Source organism: Oncorhynchus kisutch, linkage group LG10 (genome assembly GCF_002021735.2).
Source record: "Oncorhynchus kisutch isolate 150728-3 linkage group LG10, Okis_V2, whole genome shotgun sequence".
Taxonomy (NCBI): domain Eukaryota; kingdom Metazoa; phylum Chordata; class Actinopteri; order Salmoniformes; family Salmonidae; genus Oncorhynchus; species Oncorhynchus kisutch.
This window is the reverse complement of record NC_034183.2, coordinates 57,565,750-57,590,633: the sequence shown is the minus strand read 5'-3', so window position 1 is coordinate 57,590,633 and position 24,884 is coordinate 57,565,750. Positions and strand designations below refer to the sequence as shown.

Here is a 24,884-nt window from a genome sequence, read left to right as displayed (position 1 = left end):
GTAAAGAAGTAAGTAAAGAAAATAAATAAAACAACAGTAAAAAGACATTTGAAAATAAGAGTAGCAAGGCTATATACACCGGTTAGTCAGGTAGATTGAGGTAGTATGTAGATATGGTTAAAGTGACTATGCATAATAATGAACAGAGTTGCAGCAGTTTAAAAAGAGGGGTTGGGGGGGCACACAATGCAAATAGTCCGGGTAACCATTTGGTTACCTGTTCATGAGTCTTATGGCTTGGGGGTAAAAACGGTTGAGAAGCCTTTTTGTCCTAGACTTGGCACTCTGGTACCGCTTGCCATGCGGTAGTAGAGAGAACAGTCTATGTCTGGGGTGGCCTTCCTCTGGCACCGTCTGGTGTAGAGTTCCTGGATGGCAGGCAGCTTTGCCCCAGTGATGTACTGGGCCGTACGCACTACCCTCTGAAGTGTCTTGCGGTCGGAGGCTGAGCAATTACCGTACCAGGCAGTGATGCAACCGTTCAGGATGCTCTTGGTGTTGCAGCTGTATAACCTTTCGAGGATCTCAGGACCCATATCTTTTTAGTTTCCTGAGGGGGAATAGGCTTTTACTCATTATTTGTATTCTTTATTCACAGTGTATTTATTCCTTGTGTCACTATTTCTATTTTCATCTTTAACTCTGCATTGTTGGAAAAGGACCCGTAAGTAAACATTTCACAGTTAGTCTACACCTGTTGTTTCCGAAGCATGTGACAAATCAAATCTGATTTAATTCTGTTCTGAAATTGGTCATGTAATTACTGAAAAATCTGTAATTACTGCAATTCAATTGGCTACAACAGGTGATCATAGTTGTCACAAACCACAGTTGGGACCAACCAAATGTGGTCTTCTTTGGGCCAGAGCTCATTACAGTAATAGCCCGTGTGTAGAATACCCAAATCTAGTAAATAAGGAAAAGTAATATTTCTACCTTTATGGTGATATATCCTCTATTCATTTACAGTGGGGCAAAAAAGTATTTAGTCAGCCACCAATTGTGCAAGTTCTCCCACTTAAAAATATGAGAGAGGCCTGCAATTTTCATCATAGGTACACTTCAACTATGACAGACAAAATGAGAAAAAAAATCCAGAAAATCACGTTGTAGGATTTTTAATGAATTTATTTGCAAATTATGGTGGAAAATAAGTATTTGGTCAATAACAAAAGTTTATCTCAATACTTTGTTATATACCCTTTGTTGGCAATGACAGAGGTCAAACGTTTTCTGTAAGTCTTCACAAGGTTTTCACACACTGTTGCTGGTATTTTGGCCCATTCCTCCATGCAGATCTCCTCTAGAGCCGTGATGTTTTGGGGCTGTTGCTGGGCAACAGACTTTCAACTCCCTCCAAAGATTTTCTATGGGATTGAGATCTGGAGACTGGCTAGGCCACTCCAGGACCTTGAAATGCTTCTTACGAAGCCACTCCTTCATTGCCTGGGCGGTGTGTTGGGATCATTGTCATGCTGAAAGACCCAGCCACGTTTCATCTTCAATGCCCTTGCTGATGGTAGGCTTTTTTACTTTGGTCCCAGGTCTCTGCAGGTCATTCACTAGGTCCCCCCGTGTGGTTCTGGGATTTTTGCTCACAGTTCTTGTGATCATTTTGACCCCACGGGGTGAGATCTTGCGTGGAGCCCCAGATCGAGGGAGATTATCAGTGGTCTTGTATGTCTTCCATTTCCTAATAATTGCTCCCACAGTTGATTTCTTCAAGCCAAGCTGCTTACCTATTGCAGATTCAGTCTTCCCAGCCTGGTGCAGGTCTACAATTTTGTTTCTGGTGTCCTTTGACAGCTCTTTGGTCTTGGCCATAGTGGAGTTTGGAGTGTGACTGTTTGAGGTTGTGGACAGGTGTCTTTTGTACTGATAACAAGTTCAAACAGGTGCCATTAATACAGGTTACGAGTGGAGGACAGAGGAGCCTCTTAAAGAAGAAGTTACAGGTCTGTGCCAGAAATGTTGCTTGTTTGTAGGTGACCAAATACTTATTTTCCACCATAACTTGCAAATAAATAAATTACAAAAACCTACAATGTGATTATCTGGATTTTTTTCTCATTTTGTCTGTCATAGTTGAAGTGTACCTATGATGAAAATTACAGGCCTCTCTCATCTTTTTAAGTGGGAGAAGTTGCACAATTGGTGGCTGACTAAATACTTTTTAGCCCCACTGTATATACATCACCATGAAGATGATCATATTCATATCCATAAAGAGAGTGGTGGGATGAGCAGTAGGCCTACTAGACAGCATCTTAACTGTAAATGTTGCTTTCTTTATCTGACCTTTAGCGACAGTAGTCAATCCAATATTCTCATCAACTTCTTTCCCATTGTTGCCGGCGTCATCGGATTCAAACTCGACATCTTCATCCATCATCCTCGATCTTGGATAGGCATACCCATTAGTATCTACATCACTTTCACCATCGGACTCACTATTGGATGCCATCGCCGAAGCCACACTCTACCTCCTGCCCCAGGAAACATACATGACTTGGCAAAGACTACTTAAATGAGGATGTGCTGTTTGTTTTTCCTGACCTCCCATTCTTTCTACAGACATCTTTGAATCTTCATTCAGAGCAGATATTTGTTCAAAGAAATTGTTCAAAGTTGTCAGAGTTGTATGGTTTGTTAAACTTGTAATCAATGTTTTCTGTTTGGCATACATTTTCTAGTGAAGAATCTGAGTCAGCTCCTTCCTGCACGTCTCCAACTCAATCATCAAGTTTGCAGACTACACAACAGTAGTAGGCCTGATTACCAACAACGACGAGACGAGGAGGTTAGGGCCTTGGCGGAGTGGCACCAGGAAAATGACCTCTCCCACAATGTCAACAAAATGAAGGAGCTGATCGTGGACTTCAGGAGACAGCAGAGGGAATACGCCCCCATCCACATCGACGGGGACGCAGTGGAGAAGGTGAAAAGCTTTAAGTTCCTCAGCATACACATCACGGACAAACTGAAATGGTCAACCCACACAGACAGTGTGGCGAAGAAGGTGCAACAGTACATCTTCAACCTCAGGAGGCTGAATACATGTGTCTTGGCCCCTAAGACCCTCACAAACTTTTACAGATGAACCATTGAGAGCATCCTGTCGGGCTATATCACCGCCTGGTATGGCAACTCCACCGTCCGCAACCACAGGGCTCTCCAGTCTCCAGAAGGTGGTGCAGTATGCCCAACGCATCACCGGGGGCACACTGCCTGCCCTCCAGGATATCTACAGTACCCGGTGTCACAGGAAGGCCAAGAAGATCATCAAGAAACTGGCTCTCATGAGGACACCCATAAGTTCATTAGAGTTACCAGCCTCAGAAATTGCAGCCCGATAAATGCTTCACAGGGTTCAAGTAATAGACACATCTCAACATCAACTGTTCAGAGGAGACAGCGTGAATCAGGTCTTCATGGTCGAATTGCTGCAAAGAAACCACTACTAAAGTACACCAATAATAAGAAGAGACTTGCTTTGGCCAAGAAACACGAACAATGGACATTAGACCGGTGGAAATCTGTCCTTTGGTCTGATGAGTCCAAATTGGAAATGTTTGGTTTCAACCGCCGTGTCTTTGTGAGACGTAGAGTAGGTGAACGAATGGTCTCCACAAAAATCTTCCATTTCCAGCTACAGTAGTCATTTACCACATTAACAATGTCTACACTGTATTTCTGATCAATTTGATGTTATTGTAATGGACAAAAAAAAAAAAGCTTTTCTTTCAAAAACAAGGACATTTTTAAGTGACCCCAAACTTTGAATGGTAGTGTATAGTGTATGTGTATGCGACCAAGTCACCACTAGAATATATATTTTTATGTTATTGAGTAGGCCTTTATCTTTGTTTAATATAATTAATCAAATTATGAATCTAACAATAGAAATCCTTATTATTTTGTAAGAAATGTAAGGTCTTTTTACATGTTGCAATAAAGTTGACTAAAGTAGAAGCTCATCTTTTGTTTGTAGGTATTTTCACTTGGTAATGAGTAATACGTAATATCGAAATTGCTCATAGGTAACTATAAAATTACACACCACTTTAAAAAACTCAATCCTGTGTAACAAATAGCAACAACCTTGTACTTATGCAGATATTACAGATATAGTTATACTCTGTGGTGTATTAGTGTGTTTATTGTCCCACTTGGGTAACGATTAGATTGTCAGAATGGGTAACGTACTTTGTAGGTACACCATAATTAAAAGTAAGTACACCTTAAGATACACTTAATTTTAACTGGCTAAATCATGTGTAACACATAGTAATTACATTGTACTTATACAGATATTACATGTACTCTGTGGAGTACTAGTGTGTTCATTTTTTCACTTGGATGGTGCTTCCAGAAGCTTTAAAATTAGGGCCAGGTTGTCAGGATGGGCAACGTACTATATAAGTACACATTAATTACAAGTAAGTACCCCTCAAGATCAGTGGTGGAAAAAGTAGCCAATTGTTATACTTGAGTAAAAGTAAAGATATTTTAATAGAAATGACTCAAGTAAAAATGAAAGTCAGCTTTAACGGCGTTCTTCGTTTGTCGAAAGAGAGTCGGACCGAAATGCAGCGTGGTGGTTAATCATGATCTTAAATAAAGAAAACGGCGATACATGAAATAACTAAATAAATACGAAAACAACAAACGGAACGTGAAACCTATTACAACCTATCTGGTGAACACTACACAGAGACAGGAACAATCACCCACGAAAGACAAAGCGAACTCAGGCTACCTAAATACGGTTCCCAATCAGAGGCAACGAGAAGCACCTGACTCTGATCAAGAACCGCTTCAGGCAGCCAAGCCTAACTAGACACACCCCTAAACCTAGCAATCCCAAATCCTATAAAACCCCAATACGAAACACAACACACAAACCCATGTCACACCCTGGCCTGACCAAAATATATAACGAAAACACAAAACACTAAGACCAAGGCGTGACAGAACCCCCCCCCCCCCCCCAAGGTGCGGACTCCCGGACGCACCTCAAAACCATAGGGAGGGTCCGGGTGGGCGTCTGTCATTGGTGGCGGCTCCGGCTCGGGACGTGGACCCCACTTCATTAATGTCCTAGTTCCTCCCCTTCGCGTCCTGGGATAATCCACCCTCGCCGCCGACCATGGCCTAATAGTCCTCACCCAGAACCCCACAGAACTAAGGAGCAGCTCGTGACTGAGGGGCAGCTCGGGACTGAGGGGCAGCTCGGGACTGAGGGGCAGCTCGGGACTGAGGGGCAGCTCGGGACTGAGGGGCAGCCCGGAACTGAGGGGCAGCCCGGAACTGAGGGGCAGCCCGGAACTGAGGGGCAGCCCAGTACTGAGAGGAAGCCCAGTACTGAGAGGAAGCCCAGTACTGAGAGGAAGCTCAGGTAGGTAGTAGGCTCCGGTAGATCCTGGCTGGCTGGCGGATCTGGAAGATTCAGGTTGACTAGCAGATCTGGAAGATTCTGGTTGACTGGCGGATCTAGCTGCTCTATGCAGACTGACAGCTCTGACTGCTCCATGCAGGCTGACAGCTCCTTGCAGACTGGCAGCTCTTTGCAGACTGACAGCTCTGACTGCTCCATGCAGGCTGACAGCTCCTTGCAGACTGACAGCTCCTTGCAGACTGACAGCTCCTTGCAGACTGGCAGCTCCTTGCAGACTGGCAGCTCCTTGCAGACTGGCAGCTCCTTGCAGACTGACAGCTCTGGCTGCTTCATGCAGACTGACAGCTCCTTACAGACTGACAGCTCCTTGCAGACTGGCAGCTCTGGCTGCTTCATGCAGACTGACAGCACCCTGCAGACTGGCAGCTCCTTGCAGACTGGCAGCTCTTTGCAGACTGACAGCTCTGGCTGCTTCATGCAGACTGACAGCTCTGACTGCTCCATGCAGGCTGACAGCACCCTGCAGACTGGCAGCTCCTTGCAGACTGGCAGCTCCTTGCAGACTGGCAGCTCCTTGCAGACTGGCAGCTCCCTGCAGACTGGCAGCTCTTTGCAGACTGGCAGCTCCCTGCAGACTGGAAGCTCTTTGCAGACTGGCAGCTCCATGCAGACTGGCAGCTCAGGCTGCTTCAAACAGGCAGGAGGCTCCGACAGCGCTGTAGAGAGAGAAGGCTCTGATAGCGCTGAACAGGCGGGAGACTCCGACAGCGCAGGAGGGAAGGAAGGCTCTGGCTGTGCTGAACAGGCGGGAGACTCCGACAGAGCAGGAGAGGCGAGGCGCACTGTAGGCCTGATGTGTGGTGCGGGCACTGGTGATACTGGAGCGAGGACACGCACAGGAAGCCTGGTGCGGGGAGCTGCTCCCGGAGGACTGGTGTGTGGAGGTGGCTCTGGATAGACCGGACCGTGCAGGCGCACTGGAGCTCTTGAGCACCGAGCCTGCCCAAGCTTACCTGGCTCGATGCCCACTCTAGCCCGGCAAATACGAAGGGCTGGTATGAAGGGCTGGTATGAACCGTACCGGGCTATGCACCCGCACTGGAGACACCGTGCGCTCCATAGCGTGTCTGCCCGGTCTCTCTAGCCCACCGGAAAGCACAGGGAGTTTGCGCAGGTCTCCTACCTGGCATAGCCATACTCCCTGTAAGCCCCCCCACCCAATATTTTTTTGGGGTTGCTTCTCGGGCTTCCTTGCCAACCGTGTTCCCTTGTATCGCCGGCTCCTATCTCCTGCTGCCTCTGCTTCCTCCTTGGGGCGGCGATATTCACCAGGCTGCGCACAGGGTCCTCTTCCGTCTAATATCATCTCCCAAGACCAGAAGTCCTTATATCGCTGCTCCTCATGATTAACAGGGAGAGTTGGCTCAGGTCTGACTCCTGACTCTGCCACTCTCTCCCTGAGCCCCCCCCCCAATACATTTTTTGGGGTGACTTTCGGGTTTCGCTCTGCGCCGCCGTGTTTTCCTTTTCGACTCCATTCGCCTATAGCCTTCTTCGCACTGCTCAAGCGAATCCCATGCGGGCTCCTGCACTCTCTCTGGGTCGGCCGCCCACCTGTCGATTTCTTCCCACGTCGTATACTCCATGCAATTGCTGTCCATAACGTCCTCCCATGTCCATTCCTCCTTTCGTTTTTCCTGCGGTCGCTGCCTGTAACCACGCCGCTCGGTCCGTGTGTGGTGGGTGATTCTGTAACGGCGTTCTTCGTTTGTCGAAAGAGAGTCGGACCGAAATGCAGCGTGGTGGTTAATCATAATCTTAAATAAAGAAAACGGCGATACATGAAATAACTAAATAAATACGAAAACAACAAACGGAACGTGAAACCTATTACAACCTATCTGGTGAACACTACACAGAGACAGGAACGATCACCCACGAAAGACAAAGCGAACTCAGGCTACCTAAATACGGTTCCCAATCAGAGGCAACGAGAAGCACCTGACTCTGATCAAGAACCGCTTCAGGCAGCCAAGCCTAACTAGACACACCCCTAAACCTAGCGATCCCAAATCCTATAAAACCCCAATACGAAACACAACACACAAACCCATGTCACACCCTGGCCTGACCAAAATATATAACGAAAACACAAAACACTAAGACCAAGGCGTGACAGTCAGCCAGTAAAATACTACTTGAGTAAAATTCTAGAAGTATTTGGTTTTAAATATACTTAAGTATCAAAAGTAAAAGTAAAAGTATAAATAATTTCAAATTCCTTATATTAAGCAAACCACACGGCACCATTTTCTTGGTTTTTTTAATGTACGGATAGCCAGGGACACACTCCAACACTCAGACATCTTTACAAATGAAGCATTTGTGTTTAGTAAGTCCGCCTGATCAGAGGCAGTAGGGATAGCCGGGGATGTTCTCTTTACAAGTGTGTGAATTGGACTATTTTCCTGTCCTGCTAAGCATTCAAAATGTAATGAGTACTTCTGGGTGTCAGGGAAAATGTATGGAGTAAAAAGTACATTATTTTCTTTAAGAATGTAGTAAAGTAAAAGTCATAATAATATAAATAGTAAAGTAAAGTACAGATACCACCAGTAGTAGTACTTGAAAGTATTTTTACATAAGTACTTTACACCTCTGCTAAAGATACACTTAATTTCAACTAGCTAAATCCTGTCTAACACCTAGTAATTGGATTGTGTTATTCTGTGGTGTACTTGTGGGTTTATCTTCTTACTTGAATGGCAAGGAGATTCAGGTTTTCATAATGGGTAGCGTAAACATTAATTATACATTATTTTTGTATTATAATCTGGGATGACACCCGTATGGTAGATCCCAGTCAGTGAGGTTGATTTATATATAGCTGTCACACCCTGATCTGTTTCACCTGTCTTGTGCTTGTTTCCACCCCCTGCCAGGTGTCTCCCATTTGTCCCTATTATCTTCTGTGTATTTATACCTGTGTTTTCTGTTTGTCTGTTGCCAGTTCGTCTTGTCCCATCAAGTCCTACCAGCATATTCCCTTGCTCTAGTTTTTTCTAGTCTTCCCAGTTCTGACCGTCCTGATCCAGATTGAAGGGTTGGTAATTAGAGCCTATTGAGCCTCCAACCGTTGTAATCTCGGAAACCCAGTGTATCTGTCCACAAGACAGAAACTAAACACCAAATTGGTGAATTTAAACACTAAATTGGTAAATTTAGTGGAAACTTGCCCCTTGGTAACAAACATGGTACAAGCATTTGTTGTTACACCTCTGTAATTACAGGCTGCAATTACCACCAGTTACATGTTATTACAATGTAACGGAGTTATTACAATTAACTACGACACCTGTTACATGTAATTACACTGTAATAAGGACCCCTTAAAATGAAGTTTTACCTTTTAGACTTCATATTGCAAATGTTCTTTAAATTCCTCTAGCAACACCAGGTTGGTTGCCAAATACACATGCTGGAAGGTGAGAACAAAAATTTGGTTGGGCATTTGAATAAGACGAACGTTTTTCAATGTGACACCGCGCCGGCGCAGTGAGATCCACGTGGTTGAAAAGCAGTATCTGATTGAAATGGAGGACACGGAGAGGCATAGCGGAATATGCTAGATTTTTACATAGCTAGGTTCATCAACGACGTTTTATAATAGTATTTTGTCAAACTTAAACTGCCAGTATGGGGAAGTCCAAGGTAAGCGGTTAAGTAGTTGTTGGCTAACGTTAGCTATAGTATCTAGTTATTGACACGATTCAGATTATTGTAATTATATTGGAGGTCGTCTCATCGGCATGTGGACGTGTAGCTAGGTGGATAAAATGATGTTTTTATGAGAATATCTGAACAATGATTAAAATATTTGTAACTGATTACATCCACAACGGCGTTAGCTCGTAACGTAGAAAAGTATCTTGGCCAGCAAAACTAACGTGTTAATTCAATTTTAGACCAAAAACCAGAAGAAGTCACGTTTGAGTGCGAACCATGTGGCGGAAGAGGTGTTCGGTGCGGTCCCTCACTCCTTCGTGTTTCACCGTGGCCAAGTCGGCAAGAATGTCGGTCAGCTAGTTGAGGACATGCGGCGAGTCATGGAGCCCTTCACTGCAGAATCCCTTAAGGTCCGTTTGTTCATGTCATGAAACGCTAAACTAGTATTTATAACTGACTTGAATCAGAGTGAAGTTACTGCAATCCAGATTTTGTTACTTAATATATTTTGTGAATTTATGAAACGAATCATAATTCTGTGATCTTGCACTGCTCTGAGCCTGTACATACATGTGCTCATAATGGATTTGATGGCTTGCCTGCGTGTGATTGACAGGTGAGGAAGAAGAATGTGCTGAAGGACTTTGTGGCTGTAGCAGGACCACTGGGAGTGACACACTTCATGATCTTCACCAAGACTCCCAGTAGTGTCAACATGGTAAATAAGTCTGCCAACTCCAAGGGTGTATTAATCTCTGAAACAGTTTGACTGTTTAAGAGCCAAACTAAACTGGGAGGGACATACTTGAATTTGTCCATTAGAAATGTTTGGAGTAAACTTTATTTTGCAACAGAATCGGTGTAATGAATACACTCATGTTGCTTTACTGTACTATGAGGGGCTTTAACAGTCGACACAGTCCCTATTTTTACAGCTGCTCTCTAAACCCTTGGCCTTTCAAAGGGAATGTCTTTGATTTATCACTATTGATCAATGAGGTATATGATGTGTCAGCCACCTCCTTGGTTATCCAATTGCTGATGCAGATGATTGAGTTATGAGAATATCTGAATTCATGATTAAGATGTTTTATCACTGATGCATCAATATCTACAGTTGTGCTGTTTACCAGGTCCTAATGGTAAATGAGTGAGTGTTTGAGATTGTTTTCTTTCTTCCAGAGGCTTGCTCGGCTGCCTAAAGGCCCTATGCTCCATTTCCGGGTGACCAAAGTGAGTACACAAACCCAAATGACTTACTGGGAGAAATGGGCTCAAAGGATGACAGATTTTGACATGACTGTTTGGTGATATATGTTCAAAGTAAACGCACTGATGAGCCCCAATACTAGAAACAAGCAAATATGGGGTTTTGGGCTTCAATTGCTTTTCCTGAATATGGTCTTTCTCATTTTCAGTACTCCCTTATTAAAGATGTGGTCTCGTCACTGAAGAGGCACAGAATGCATGAACAGCAGTTCACACATCATGCACTGCTGGTCCTCAATAACTTTGGCTCGGAGGGCATGCATGTCAAACTTATGGCCACCATGTTCCAAAACATGTTCCCTTCCATCAATGTGCACAAGGTATGTCAAAGGCAGCAGTACTTGGATTTTTGCTGGATTGAGGATTTGTGAAATATGATGATAGTATAGTCTTCTGATTATCTGTGACGATCACTCAAAAGTAAACGCTTTCTGATATCCCACAATCCTTTTATCCTTTATGATTATATTGATGAGAATCAGATTAGTATGCATTTTAACAGGTTTGCTTCTTGTAGGTAGCCCTCAACGCCATAAAGAGATGTGTTTTGGTGAACTACGATCCAGTGTCTCAAGAAATTGAATTTCGCCATTAGTACGTATACAAGATGTTTTGTGCACTCATTTTAATTCAAGGTGGCTTGGTTACTCTATAGGAAGACTGCTTGGGCTCAGAGGATGACACATTGTGAATTGACTGTTTAGTGATGTATATTCAAAGTAAACGCACTGATGCGCCCATCATGCAGGATCCTGTAGCTGACTAAATGGTTCAGACCACACTCAACCATGTCCTTCTCCCTGTCCCCCTCTGCAGCAGCCTGAAAGTAGTCCCTGTGGGCATGAGTAGAGGAGTGAAGAAGCTGATGCAGGAAAAGTTCCCCAACATGAGCAAGTTTGAGGACATCAGTGAGCTGCTGATGAAGTAAGAGCCCTGGTTGTTGTAGTCTAGCAGACTGCAGAGTATCTCCTGCTGTACTTGATCTACCTGGTCTGTCTGCATGTGTTTGGGTTCTCAGTATTGCTTTGATGAATTTGAGCTGTATCATAAAGTTATTTGGGTGATACTTCGTTGTTTATGTTGGCTGTGACGTGAGCGACCTACAAAGTAATTCTGATTTGGCCAGCTGTTATGTGTTCTCTTACCCTGCTAACTTTCTTTCAGGGGGGCTAATCTTTCAGAAAGTGAAGCAGAGCAAGATGGAGATCACAACATAACGGAACTGCCACAGATATACTCCGGGCGTGGTAACATGGCGTCTCAACAGAGCGCTGTGAGACTGACTGAGGTGATTACCATGGTGACTTAGTGGCTGATCTTAATGATATTACATTGTAACTAGCATTTCAATAGAATTGTCTACTCCTGAGCTGGCAGTGACTATAAATGCTAGGTTTATAGCATCGGTTTGTCTTGTCATTTTCTGTCCATGGGATGTACATGATGAAAAGATATCTATGATTACCTGTGATATTTCACAAAAGTAAACGCTTACTGACACATCCTGACATTTATCACCATGGTGCCTTCAGCGGTTGATCCTACTGACGTGACATTGTCAGCCGTTTCTGGTAGGGTTTTACAGCATCAGTTTGTTTTCTCTTCAGATTGGCCCACGCATCACCATGCAGCTGGTGAAGATCGAGGAGGGAATGGGAGAGGGGAACATACTCTACCATGCAGTCAGTAAGTACACCTGTCAGTTTCCTGTTGATTTAGATGTCTATGGGATGTACATGATGAAAAGATAACAATGATTACCTGTGATATTTCAACAACATAAAAGTAAACGCTTACTGACACATCCACTGAGAATGGTTGTTTCTGTTGATTGGTCATGGTAAAATGCTGATACAGGCCCTCAATGTATTTTCTGATAGTCGCCAAGACTGAGGAAGAGCTTCAGGAGATCCTGGTCCGAAAAGAGGCGCAGATGAAAGAAAAGCAGGAACGGAAGAAAAAACAAGAGCAGGATGTTGCCCAAAAGAAAGCGTTACGGGAGGAGAACAAGTGAGTGTTATAGCACATTGTAACTGCTATTCATTCTACCTGAGTTGGAGTGGAACAGTGATGTTTGTTTCTGTAATGTCAGGAAAAGAAGCATGGCAGGCATCAAGAGGAAGCGCCAGGAGGAGGAAGAGCATGACCCTGAAGTGGAGGATCCTGGGAACCAGGATAACAGGCCTCCGGTTGTTGAATCTGACGACGAGGCAGAGTACTACAGACAGGCTGTAGGGGAGGAGCCAGATGAAGGTAAGTACTCTTTCAGTACTGAACCAAGTCTCTATAGTTTGTTTTGTTGTACTATATTTTTGTGCTACTTTGACCGACAAAAACACATTCTATATTGTTCTCCCTCCCCCATCTAGATATGTTCCCTGCAGCCAAGAGGAGGCAAAGGCCTGAAAGGCCCTCAGGAGGACCCTTCAAGAAGAGGAAACCGTTCTCTGGTGACGACAGAAAAAACAAATATGGTTCCAAGTCACCTCATAGGTCTGGTCCAGGAGGGAAACCCAGAGACCGAATGGAGGGTGACAGGGACAGGAAAGAGGGAAAGAAATTTGGGGATGGGGGCAAATCTTTTGGAAAGATGTCACCTGGGGGCAAGAGGTTTGCAGGAAAGAAATTTGGGGATGGGGGCAAACAGTTTGGAGGGAAGAAATTTGGTGATAGGGATAAAAGATTTGGAGGAAAGTCTGAGCGGGGAAAGAAATTTGGGGGTGATGGGGGTTCTAAGTTTAAGGGCAAACCTCGTCCTGGTGGTTTCAAGAAGGGTCCGGGAGGGGCGAAGGGGGGCTTCAAACAGAGGAAGGGGAAGAGCTGAGCTTCATAACCCTTCGAAAGCCTGGACTGATGCATGCTGAGCGCTCTACCCTGGTAGAACACCAGATGGCAGTATTGACTCACTATTGTGGTCTGCAGTTTCTGATCAACATGAACAGGAATGTATTCCTTCATGATAGGACATCGTTATTGCTACAAGTCAGCTGGAGGACTGGATGAAAATGCAATGATGTAATTTTGTGCCTTGTGAACATGTTTATATAAATGTTATAAGCGTTGGCAAATAAATTGCTGGATGCAAAGTACAGCTCAATTGTGTGTAACCTTTTTTTCTTGGGGCTGGCTCGTGACGTCTCTGCCACAGGCTTTCACCTCAGTGTGAGCGTTAACTGGAGCCGAGGCTGGTGAGCATGCGACTTGAGTTGTGACATTTTCATTTGGTACTGTGCTACAAATAGAACAAGGGGCATGCAGTGTTAGTCACACTTCTTGAAAATGCCTACGAATGGGTTGATTTGTGAGGGTGGCGGAAGGTCAAAAAGGGAAGTGACTGCTTTAAACCTTTACATGTAACGAACCAATCATGGGATGTTCTACTGGTCTCTGTGAACATCTACCCCAGGAACTGTAGCCTTATCTGTCAATGAGTAAGTACTAATCCGTTATACATTTAAATATCTGTAACGTGTGGACTTTTTATAATTGACCCGCCTGTTTTTGAGTACTGGTGCATACTTCGGGTTTTTGTGTCTGAGTAGACAGACATCAAACGGTCTTGTGGATTTTCTTAAAGAGAAAATATATTTAACATGTTTATGCCTCCGTGGGGTATTTTGGACAGACATTCTGTTGGTTTAAGATTTACACCACCTTGGTCCATGGTACTTCAGATTATTATTTGCTATCCATTGCATAAATTAGTATGAGGAACTGCAGTGTGTTTTTATTAATTTTTGACCACAGATGTATATTTCTGATAAGACAACAGCTCTGAAGATATCTTAAACCTAATACTAATACTATCAATTTATTACATGTATTGCGACAGAATGATACTGATTGATTTTATGAACTGTTGTGACTGATGTATTGGCTGGCACAATGCAAAGTTCCTCTTAGGGGATCAGGATGAACTGCGTTAAAAGAATGGTTCTCCACTTCAGAATATAATGAATATCTTCATCCTTTTTCTTCCACAGAGATGAACAAATACCACTTTTGGGAGCCAGTTTGCACAGCCTTTTCCCCTCCTATTTTCTAATCTCCCACAGAAATCAATACATAACAAACATGATGGATCACAACTCTTCTTGTCATGGTGACAAGTTCCAAGTGCAGTTATTGCCTTCAGTGTACGGTGTTGAGTTCTGCGTGGCGTTGGTTGGTAACCTGTTTGCCCTGAGACTCCTGTCTACCAGGGATAGGAACAACTGGCACACTGGTGTGGTGCTGTCCTGTAACCTGGCCATCAGTGACCTGCTCTATGTCCTCACCCTGCCCCTGCTCATAGTCTACTACATGCAGGACAAGAACTGGCTGTTTGGGGTGGCGGTCTGTAAGATAGAACGCTTCCTCTTCACCTGCAACCTGTATGTCAGTATCTACTTCATCATGTGTATCAGTGTGAACCGCTATGTGGCCATTGTGTATCCCTTCTTCAGCCGGAACCATGTGAACCCCGCCAAAGCCAAGGCTGCTAGTGTCGCCATCTGGATCTTTGTGACAGCCATCTCCTCTCCTGTGTTGAAGTTTGCCTCCACATGTCCAGAGGGAAGCAACAAAACCTGTTGTGTATCCTATTGCACCAACGGTGATGCAGTTGCAGTTGCAGTTGCATACACTCACTTGTTTTACAAAGTCTTTCTGTCTGTGGTTGGGTGTTTTATTCCCTTCCTGGTCACATTTGCATCATACTGTGCAGTGTTGAGGGTGGTGTGGAGGAATGTGAATATCACCTCCCTGGAGAAACGGAAGGTGGCCCTGATGGTGTTTGCAGTGGTTGTGCTGTATGCCATTTCCTTTGTGCCATATCACCTCCTCCAGAGCTACTATTTCTACCGGAAGGTTCACAAACTTGGCTCGGTCTGCGACTGGGTGCACAAGGCCTACCAAGTGTCCAAGGGACTGGCTACACTGAACATGTGCATCCATCCACTGCTATACATGGCTGTGTTTGATAACATCCGAGTCGCCTGCTGTGGAAGGAGCTCAGCTGATATGGTCATGAATTAAACGATGCTCTCTCTGGTCCTTGGAAGCTTGCACTTATGGTGTTTCTGATAAGCAAGTGTTACACACAGTTGACGACTTGTCTGTAAATAACTGCAGCTATATGCACTTCCTTCCGATGTTCTGATGCTCATGTTTCCTTTCAGAAAGTCTAAACTATGCCCTCTTCTATATTCATTATTACAGTATCGGATAATAGAAATTGAACACGTAAAAAATAGCCATTTCAAATGTAGCTACATTACTACATTGCTTACAGTTTTCACCTGATGAGCTTACAGAACAGGAGAAAAACGTGAACACCAAAAGCACAGGATAAAAGTTAATATAACCGCCATTTTGTGCCCTAGGAGACGGTGGATGGAAAAGCGCGCTAGTTAGAAATGAAAAAGAGTCGCTGTAGCTATTGATAGAGGAACATCAAGACGATGCAGCTGCTTTAGAAGTGGGATGCACTGTTGAGCGTTACATCCCGAGGTGTTCGTGCTGGTTGTATGGAGATTGTGACAGACGGGTAAATGTCATCCCTCGAGAGGGCAAGAGCAAGATGTATGTGAGGAGAAGTGCAGTATTATAAGGACGGAAAAAGTGAGGCAGAGGAGGTCTTAAGAGAGAGGAAGAAATAGAGTGAGCTTGAATCGGTTAAAATGGCGGGGGGAAAGGGAGATGGTTTGTTAAATAAGAATGGCAGAGTGAGCTGTATGCAGGATCGAAGACGGGAGGCGAAATAGAAGTGAATCAGAGCGAAGTATCGTAGGTGCAGTGGCGACCTGTCATTTCTGTCTTTCAGAAAAGTAGAATTTTGGGCCAAAATTCACCTAACTTATTGTGGGAAGGTTGTGGAAGGCTACCCGAAACGTTTGACCCAAGTTAAACAATTTAAAGGCAATGCTACCAAATACTAATTGAGTGTATGTGAACTTCTGACCCACTGGGAATGTGATGAAAAAAATTTTTTTGAATCGAATCATTCTCTCTACTATTATTCTGACATTTCACATTCTTAAAATAAAGTGGTGATCCTAACTGACCTAAAACAGGGAATTTTTACTAGGATTAAATGTCAGGAATTGTGAAAAACTGAGTTTAAATGTATTTGGCTAAGGTGTATGTAAACTTCCGACTTTAACTGTATGTATCAGACCATATACCATGGGTATGACAAAACATTTATTTATACTGCTCTAATTACCATGGGGAATGTTTTCTAGCACTCTGCATAGAACAGCCCTTAGCCACACCACCCTCTGGCCTTATTTTCTTTAAAAAATCCCATTTGTGCATGTGCATAACTATAGATATATCCGACAGGAGAGTTTGAGTGATGAAAGCTGGACAGATGATCTCAATATGTGCAAGAAACACTTGGACGAACTTCAAAAAACTGTTAGGCTATTTTCTGATAATTGTGCCTTCTTTATGTGCCAGATGTTAAGACTACAAACTATTATAAATGGCCTACTTGCAAGATTGACTTGTTATTTCAATAGACATAGGCTACTGACTAAAATCTGGGTTTAAAGTTGCAATTCAACTTTGCCATTGTTTGCTGAGCTAGTTGCAGGTAGTCTACATCTAATTTCAGGGGAAAGTCCACAATGAAACTGACATTAAATGTGGAGAATGATACCTACGCGATAGAGCTGTGACCATGATCACAATTGATAACTTCCATTTTAATTAACTAAACATGGCCATTAAGATTTGCATAATAACACAAGGCTACAACATAAAATGCAGTTATATTTATTAAATCCATTTGCCAGCTCCAGGTAGGCTACACATGTGGCACAAATTCATTTGCAATGACTCTAGTGATCGTCATTTCAAAATATTTATTGTACTGTGTCAAATGGTAGGTCACAGTAGCCTAGAATGGCATAGAAATGAATAGCCTACTTGAGGGCCAACATATGCAAATGTAACCTATCATTCTCCACATTTAATGTCAGTTTCATAGTGGACTTTTCCCCCATAACTTCCATTTCAAATGTCCACCCACGCAGGTATAGAGTCTGGACTCTATGAGACTCTAAGGTATAGAGTCTGGACTCTAGAGTGCTGCCCGAGTGGAAATTTGAAATGCAATTTATGGTGAAACTGTCTTCTATGAAACTGACATTAAATGTGGAGAATGATAGGTTACATTTACATATGTTGGCCCTCAAGTAGGCTATTCATTTCTATGCCATTCTAGGCTACTCTGGAACTGAGCATGAGTAAGACCCTTCGCTTGACACGGTTATCCATAGGAAAAGTTGACATTTGAATGCAGTTTACTTTAATCCAGCTCTGGGCGAATTTATCTAAAGAGCTCTAGAGCACATAAAGTTATTTTCCGATGCTTTGTCGCCATTATATCAGTTCTAGTGCATTAATATGTTTTATGGAAAACATATTAAATAGCCTACCTACAACTGGTAAAACGTTGTCACGATGTGCACGCTTGCTGTCTCCTTGACTCATCAGTATGGGATCAATATCATGCCAAATGTATTGTGAACTCACAGCATGCATGTTGTATTCGTGTATCATGATCTGTACAAATAAGTACCAATCCACAAATGTAAATCACTTTTCACAAATGTAAATCACTATCCACAAATGCAATTCATTATCCACAAACAAACACCTTTTGATTTGTATTTGTAAATCAATATATTGCGTTAGAACGTTGACAGATATGGCAAACATTGGTGTACTTTAGTAGTGGTTTCTTGGCAGTAATTCGACCATAAAGACCTGATTCATGCAGTCTCCTCTGAACAGTTGATGTTGAGATATGTCTGTTACTTTGTGAAGCATTTATTTGGGCTGCAATTTCTGAGGCTGGTAACTCTAATGAACTTATCCTCTACAGCAGATGTAACTATGGGCCTTCCTTTCCTGTGGTGGTCATCATGAGAGCCTGGTTTTTGCGAATGCACTTGAAGACAGTTTAAAGGTTCTTGACATTTTCCGGATTGACTGACCTTCATGTATGCTTCTACACCTGCATTGCTTGCTGTTTGGGGTTTTAGGCTGGGTTTCTGTACAGCACTTTGAGATATCAGCTCATGTACGAAGGGCTATATAAATACATTTGATTTGATTTGATTTGATGTATTAAAGTAATGACAGACTGTCGTTTCTCTTTGCTTATTTTAGCTGTTCTTGCCATAATATGGACTTGGTCTTTTACCAAATAGGGCTATCTTCTGTATACCACCCCTATCTTGCAGTCAATTTTTCCAGCAGCATAGCACCCTGCATACCACTGCTGGCTTGCATCTGAAGCTAAGCAGGGTTGGTCCTAGTCAGTTCCTGGATGGGAGACCAGATGCTGCTGGAAGAGGTGTTAGAGGGTCAGTAGGAGGCACTCTTTCCTCTGGTCTAAAAAAATATCCCAATGCCCCAGGGCAGTGATTGGGGACACTGCCCTGTGTAGGGTGCTGTCTTTCAGATGGGACATTAAATGGGTGTCCTGACTCTCTGAGGTCATTAAAAGATCCCATGGCACTTATCGTAAGAGTAGGGGTGTTAACCCTGGTGTCCTGGCTAAATTCCCAATCTGGCCCTCAAACCATCACTGTCACCTAATAATCCCCAGTTTACAATTGGCTCATTCATCCCCCTCCTGTAACTATTTCCCAGGTCGTTGCTGCAAATGAGAATGTGTCTCAGTCAACTTACCTGGTAAAATAACGGATTAAAAAAGAAAAATATACAAATTATTTGTAATTATGTTCTGGCCCCTGACCTTCCTCTCCAGAAAAAAATTGGCCCGTGATCTAGTTGATGAACCCTGCTTACGGGCATGTGACCCCAGTGTGTGTAGGAGGGAGGTTCTTAGGTGTGAGACGTGTGCAGAATGGGGCATTAGACAAAGAAATGTATAGCATTGGGGAAAGTCGTGGTAGGGGTGCTGATGGGGCTGGGGATCAGAAATGTCTGGTGCAAGAGAGGCAGGTTGATGTTTCCAGGGTTACAGTAGTTATGTGCTGAGGCAGTGAAGGAATATGGGTCAAGGGGGAGGGATCCTGAGAGGAGTGGTGTAAGTAGTAGATCTGTACCAGTACAGAGGGATAGGCCAACAAGTGATATATGTTTCAGTAAGATTGTATTTTTAGCAATTATAGCAATGGTTATCAACTGAACTGCAGGGATGTAATGTAAATCGCAGAAAATTGAGGTTGTGGTGGCAACTGCAGAGGTTTATTTTGTTGTGCGCGACTTGACGTCAGAAGAGTTACAGTATGTTAAGTGGTTGTGTCTCATCCTTTCAGGCTGTTGGTAGGACCAAATATATTTAAAAAGTGGAGCAGGGTGGTGGTTTATTTTTAGATAGTTTATTATTATTATATACTTTTTTTTGTGAAGTGTAGGTTTAGATGGTAGGGTATTTGTTGATTTCAAATTCAAATCAAAATCAAAATGTATTGGTCACATACACATGTTAACAGATGTTAATACGAGTGTAGCGAAATGCTTGTGCTTCTAGTTCCGACCATGTAGTAATATAACAAAACAATTTCACAACTACCTTATACACACAAGTGTAAAGGAATGAATAAGAATATGTACATCAAAATATATGAATGAGCGATGGCCGAACGGCATAGGCAACATGCAGGAGATGGTATAGAGTACAGTATATACATATGAGATGAGTAATGTAGGGTATGTAAACATGGAACGCGAAGCGAGGCAGCCATCTCTATCCGCGCCGGAAGTTTTAAGAGGGATAGGCCAAAACAAATTCAAACAAATAAGGTAGTTATACTCCAGTCTACTAGGTGGCGGTAATTCAACATTAATTGGTTGCCAACCGCCTTTAAACCTCATCGAATAAGATGTTGTGCCCTATCGTTTAAGTTGCATTAAGTAGCCTCCATACCCATTGGTGGCGCTCTAGGCTATCCTATTTGGTAAGTTTTTCAGTTTGTGTCGTTCGTGTATTTTTCCTTGTTCTCTGGCCACTGCGCGCATAGACAGAATGCCGTCGATTGAATACGACGAGTGAGTTCTTCAATACATATATAATGATTATCGTATATATCATGTGTTTGAATTCTCAAAAACTGTGTGTTAATCTTTCTTTATAGTTCCAAGCCCAGTTGGGCCGATCAGGTTGAAGAGGAGGGGGACGAAGGTAAGAAGCGGGCTAGCATTAGCTTTCTAGCATTGACGTTAACTTGCTAGCTAAACCGGGCGATTTCCACGTGTATTTTTGATTTCCATTATAGTCGTTAGTTTCTCTGTCACACTTCGTAGTCAGTAAGACAATTTTTGTGATTTGTCAGGGAGAAGACTACCCCCCCCCCCCCCCCCCTGTAAAGTTAGTTGGCTAGCTTGTAAGTAATCTTGGTAGCTAAATAACGTTTGTCTCAGGAAAACAAAGTCTACTCGTCATGCTGTAGTTGGCTTGCCTAAGTTGGTGGTAGGCAGCTAACAATCCACTAACAGGCAGCATCGATATTATTGTTAACTATCAGACTATCAACTAACACACATTTGTGTGTTGTCATCCCCACCACCAGGTACCCTACCCCCTCCAAAAGAAACCGTCAAAGGAAATATCAAAACCATCACGGAATACAAGATCGATGAGGATGGAAAGAAGTTCAAGGTACTTTTTGTTATAATGCTCATCCAAATAGGAGAGTGGGTTTCTTGATTCCTTCCCAGAAAGTCTACTGCCCCTGATGTCTGAATCAGATGTAACTAACCAAGAAATGAACATTTGTCATTTGTGTTATAGATTATTCGCACCTTCAAGATTGAGACTAGGAAGGCCTCCAAAGCTGTTGCCAGGAGAAAGGTCAGTGTTTTATTTTGGAATTTAGCGCAATCTTAACCTTTGGTTGCACAACACCCCAGTATTGAGTTTGATAGGATTGTACATTAACCTTTTACACTCGTACCTGTATATGGGTGAGAAATGGCAGATTTGGAGGCAGTGACTGTACAATAACATGCTATGCACGACGTCAGAGCTCAGGGTCACCTGACAGCTTTGTATGGGTTTGACTGACAGCTGTTCTGAACTTGAGCACTGCATGTGTCAAGAAGTTGCTCCCATCAATCCTGCTAATTGGGTCACTTTAGAATTGTTTTGTCTGAGTGAGGAAAATGCTGTAAATTACGAGGCTCTGTGTTTTGAAAGATGAGACGTTAAGGATTATAATAAATACCACTGATGTCATACAAGCAAGCCAAACACACATTAGTCCATATGGGCACTTCACATATCCTAAGACTCATGTAATATACACTGTCAACATCTATGATCACTATGTTTGATGTACAGTTACAAGATGACATGGGGTTATACCCCCCCATACTGAACAGAAATCAAATGTTTATTTGTCACATGTGCCAAATACAACAGCTGTAGACCTTACATTGAAATGCTTACTCACAAGACCTTAACCAAAAGTGCAGTTTTAAGGGGAAAAAATAAATATAGCAAATAATTAAGGAGCAGCAATAAAATAACAGTAGGGGGGGGGGGGGGGGGGTTCTGGTACAGAGTCAATGTACGGGGGCACCAGTTAGTCGAGGTAATATGTACATGTAGGTAAAGTGACTATGCATGTATAATAAACAGAGCAGCAGCTTAAAAATGGGGGTGGGGTAGGGATAATGCAAACAGTCCAGGTAGTCATTTGATTAACTGTTCAAGAGTCTTATGGCTTGGGGGTACGTGCCCCCCAGCCTGAGGGACGGCAGCACACGTCGAGGAGAGTCCATGCAACCCAATCGCCGTGGTGCATGTACGTATGATTTGACTCTTCCTCTGTTTTCTCTAAAAAAATGTTTGTCAGTTAAGAACAAAAGAAGCCTTTTTGACCTAGACTTGGTGCTCTGGTAACGCTTGCCGGAGAGTCTATGACTAGGGTGGCTGGAACCCTTGGCAATTTTTTGGGCGTGTCAGAGGAAGGCCCCAAAAATTGCCAGGGGCTCAAACCACCCTAGTCATAGACTGTTCTTTCTGCTACCGCACGGCAAGTGGTACCGGAGCACCAAGTCTAGGTCAAAAAGTCTTCTTAACAGCTTTACCTGAGTGTGTTTGTTTGGTATTGTGAAGATGATTTGCCGCTGAATAGGCTTCTGAATTGCACTCATGAGACCAAAACTACGATCGACTTCTCTGAGTTGCCTTGTAAAAGCCTAACATTAAGATCATATTTTATCATTTAGCTAGTTATGTTGGCAATAGAACAAGCTTTCAAATGAGGCCCATCTGACCCAGATTGTGATTTATAATGGATCATTTTTGTATTGCGTAAAGGCAGGGATGCAGGGCGGTGTTCCAAACAAAGTAACTGCACGTGTGCTTCCTCTAGTTCCTCAACGGCACAGATAGAGCTCAAAAGTGCACCTTATGGTCAAAGAATCTTTGAGTCATAAAAGTGCATTAAAATTGCTTGAACTGTTCACACTTTAGAGAGGTGTGGCCACTTGAAAACACCAGTTAGTCCTCACTCAAATCCTCGTTATTTTTTGTTATTTTGTTGCACATACCCCAAGTTTTCCACACACATTATTTGTTACGGAATGTATCCAGAAAATTTTCAGATTTCGTTAACAAATGCGCCAAAAAGTACATAATCAAGTGTAATGTTTGGATTGTCATGTGTAAGGTGCACTGTTGTCATCACCTTTAGTCTGATCACTTCCCCATCAACTCCAAAGTGTTCTTTCAGTTGCTGCCATGGTCATCATGCATATCCTTATTCACATTTCAATTTAGCCCTATCCATATAGGCCAATTCCCACGAGTGTAAGGGGATAAAATGTGAAAGTATTTTGATTTAACATTGCTTTTCTATCCCCGCCAATCAGAACTGGAAGAAGTTTGGCAACTCTGAGTATGACCCACCAGGTCCCAATGTTGCTGATACCACAGTCAGTGATGATGTCTTCATGGTGTTCATCTCTAGCAAAGAGGTGAGGAGAAGCTGACCTAGTATTGTTCTCTTTGAGCCATCAGGGATCTCCGGGGAAGGAATTGCCTCTTCAGTCGCAACAATCCACCAGTTCATTTGTTATATGATCCTAGTTCATTGTCACCTTTTTAGTTCTGGTATAAATCAGTGATATGTAATAACCTGAATCCTTCTCTCAGGACCTGAATGCCCAAGATGTGGAAGAGGACCCCATGAACAAGCTGAAGGGACAGAAGATAGTGTCCTGTCGAATCTGTAAAGGAGACCATTGGACCACCCGCTGCCCCTACAAGGACACTCTGGGTCCCATGCAGAAGGAGCTGGCCGAGCAGCTGGGCCTGTCCACTGGAGACCCGACGAAGACTGCAGGAGGTATTGTCATAATTGCCCATAGCTTAGAAGTTATATTGTGCTGTAAATGTACACAGTCATGATTTTGGTTAACGTTTTTGTTAAATGGACATCACTGATGGATATTTTTTTTTAAACTTTGTTTCAGACGAGCCTGAGCCTGCTGCCCCAGCTGCAGGGAGCAAAACTGGGAAGTACGTGCCCCCCAGCCTGAGGGACGGCAGCACACGTCGAGGAGAGTCCATGCAACCCAATCGCCGTGGTGCATGTACGTATGATTTGACTCTTCCTCTGTTTTCTCTAAAAAAATGTTTGTCAGTTAAGAACAAATTCTTATTTACAATGACGCTCAATCAAGGGGCATACGAGTCTATAGACCTCAACACCGTAGTCTCGTTTGAGAAGTATCTTGATGTCTGGACTACACTTGTGGTCCAGGTTCAGCATGGAGCAGTCCAATCAGAGAGATTTAAAACATTTCTCTTGATTTCATTGGGGGAATTCCAACAAAGCCAAGCATTTTGGTAAACGGCTGGGATAACACAAACCTAAACTGTAACCATCCTTCCACAGCTGATGACAACGCCACCATCCGTGTGACCAACCTGTCTGAGGACACACGCGAGACGGATCTGCAGGAGCTCTTCAGGCCTTTCGGCTCCATCTCCAGGATCTACCTGGCAAAGGACAAAAACACAGGCCAGTCCAAGGTGAGAGTAGATGTTCAAATTACTAGTTTAGAAGTGTATGATAACCATTAACTTGCTTGTGCAGGGTTAAAAGATTAATTGAAAGGTGTGGGAGCATTTACTGGTTGTCGTGTTGGAATTGTTTGCCTTCTAACGGCCTCGTTGTCCTTCAGGGCTTTGCCTTCATCAGTTTCCACCGCAGGGAGGATGCAGCCAGAGCGATCGCAGGAGTGTCAGGATTTGGATACGATCATCTTATCCTCAATGTGGAATGGGCCAAGTGAGTATTGTTTTAGACCTACGGGAAATTCATGTCAGATGGAGCACTCGTATGCATTGAAAGCCTAATCAGTGGTATCACTAAATTGCATCTGATTCTCTTCTCCCCTTGCAGACCATCAAACAACTGATGACATTTCAGGAGGAATGCTAGATGTAAGATGTGGCTCTGAATAAAGACTTGTCATTCTGACTGCGTATCACTTGTTTGTAGGTAAATTGTCATGG

General features: G+C 43.3%; 3 protein-coding genes across 3 annotated transcripts; all 3 read left to right on the top strand.

The window, feature by feature from the left end:
- The first annotated feature begins 8,947 nt into the window (after positions 1 to 8,947).
- On the top strand, positions 8,948 to 13,490 carry ppan (peter pan homolog). The gene is made up of 12 exons (XM_031834200.1): positions 8,948 to 9,109; positions 9,364 to 9,534; positions 9,741 to 9,842; positions 10,307 to 10,357; positions 10,543 to 10,713; positions 10,911 to 10,987; positions 11,210 to 11,317; positions 11,558 to 11,681; positions 12,001 to 12,079; positions 12,274 to 12,403; positions 12,486 to 12,646; positions 12,763 to 13,490. Exons 1-12 carry the CDS (start codon positions 9,095 to 9,097, stop codon positions 13,215 to 13,217), a joined length of 1,644 nt encoding a protein of 547 aa, XP_031690060.1. The 5' UTR covers positions 8,948 to 9,094; the 3' UTR covers positions 13,218 to 13,490.
- On the top strand, positions 13,382 to 15,431 carry p2ry11 (purinergic receptor P2Y11). Its single transcript, XM_020493501.2, has 2 exons — positions 13,382 to 13,824; positions 14,377 to 15,431. The coding sequence occupies exon 2, from the start codon at positions 14,468 to 14,470 to the stop codon at positions 15,407 to 15,409; it is 942 nt and encodes a 313-aa protein (XP_020349090.1). The 5' UTR covers positions 13,382 to 13,824; positions 14,377 to 14,467; the 3' UTR covers positions 15,410 to 15,431.
- A 4,030-nt stretch (positions 15,432 to 19,461) lies between these two features.
- On the top strand, positions 19,462 to 24,854 carry LOC109898515 (eukaryotic translation initiation factor 3 subunit G). The gene is made up of 10 exons (XM_020493500.2): positions 19,462 to 20,404; positions 20,491 to 20,537; positions 20,926 to 21,014; positions 21,147 to 21,206; positions 23,234 to 23,338; positions 23,517 to 23,709; positions 23,837 to 23,956; positions 24,262 to 24,398; positions 24,551 to 24,657; positions 24,772 to 24,854. The coding sequence occupies exons 1-10, from the start codon at positions 20,382 to 20,384 to the stop codon at positions 24,785 to 24,787; spliced, it is 897 nt and encodes a 298-aa protein (XP_020349089.1). The 5' UTR covers positions 19,462 to 20,381; the 3' UTR covers positions 24,788 to 24,854.
- The last annotated feature ends 30 nt before the right edge of the window (positions 24,855 to 24,884 follow it).

Bases quoted from the DNA above. Each gene is read 5' to 3' on its own strand.
- ppan (XM_031834200.1), top strand. The intron at 10,358-10,542 runs GTGAGTACACAA...TCTCATTTTCAG, and splicing joins TCCATTTCCGGGTGACCAAA to TACTCCCTTATTAAAGATGT. The intron at 12,080-12,273 runs GTAAGTACACCT...ATTTTCTGATAG, and splicing joins CATACTCTACCATGCAGTCA to TCGCCAAGACTGAGGAAGAG.
- LOC109898515 (XM_020493500.2), top strand. From the start codon at position 20,382: ATGCCGTCGATTGAATACGACGA. The intron at 23,710-23,836 runs GTATTGTCATAA...ACTTTGTTTCAG, and splicing joins CCCGACGAAGACTGCAGGAG to ACGAGCCTGAGCCTGCTGCC. The intron at 24,399-24,550 runs GTGAGAGTAGAT...GTTGTCCTTCAG, and splicing joins AAAACACAGGCCAGTCCAAG to GGCTTTGCCTTCATCAGTTT.
- p2ry11 (XM_020493501.2), top strand. From the start codon at position 14,468: ATGATGGATCACAACTCTTCTTGTCATGGTGACAAGTTCCAAGTGCAG.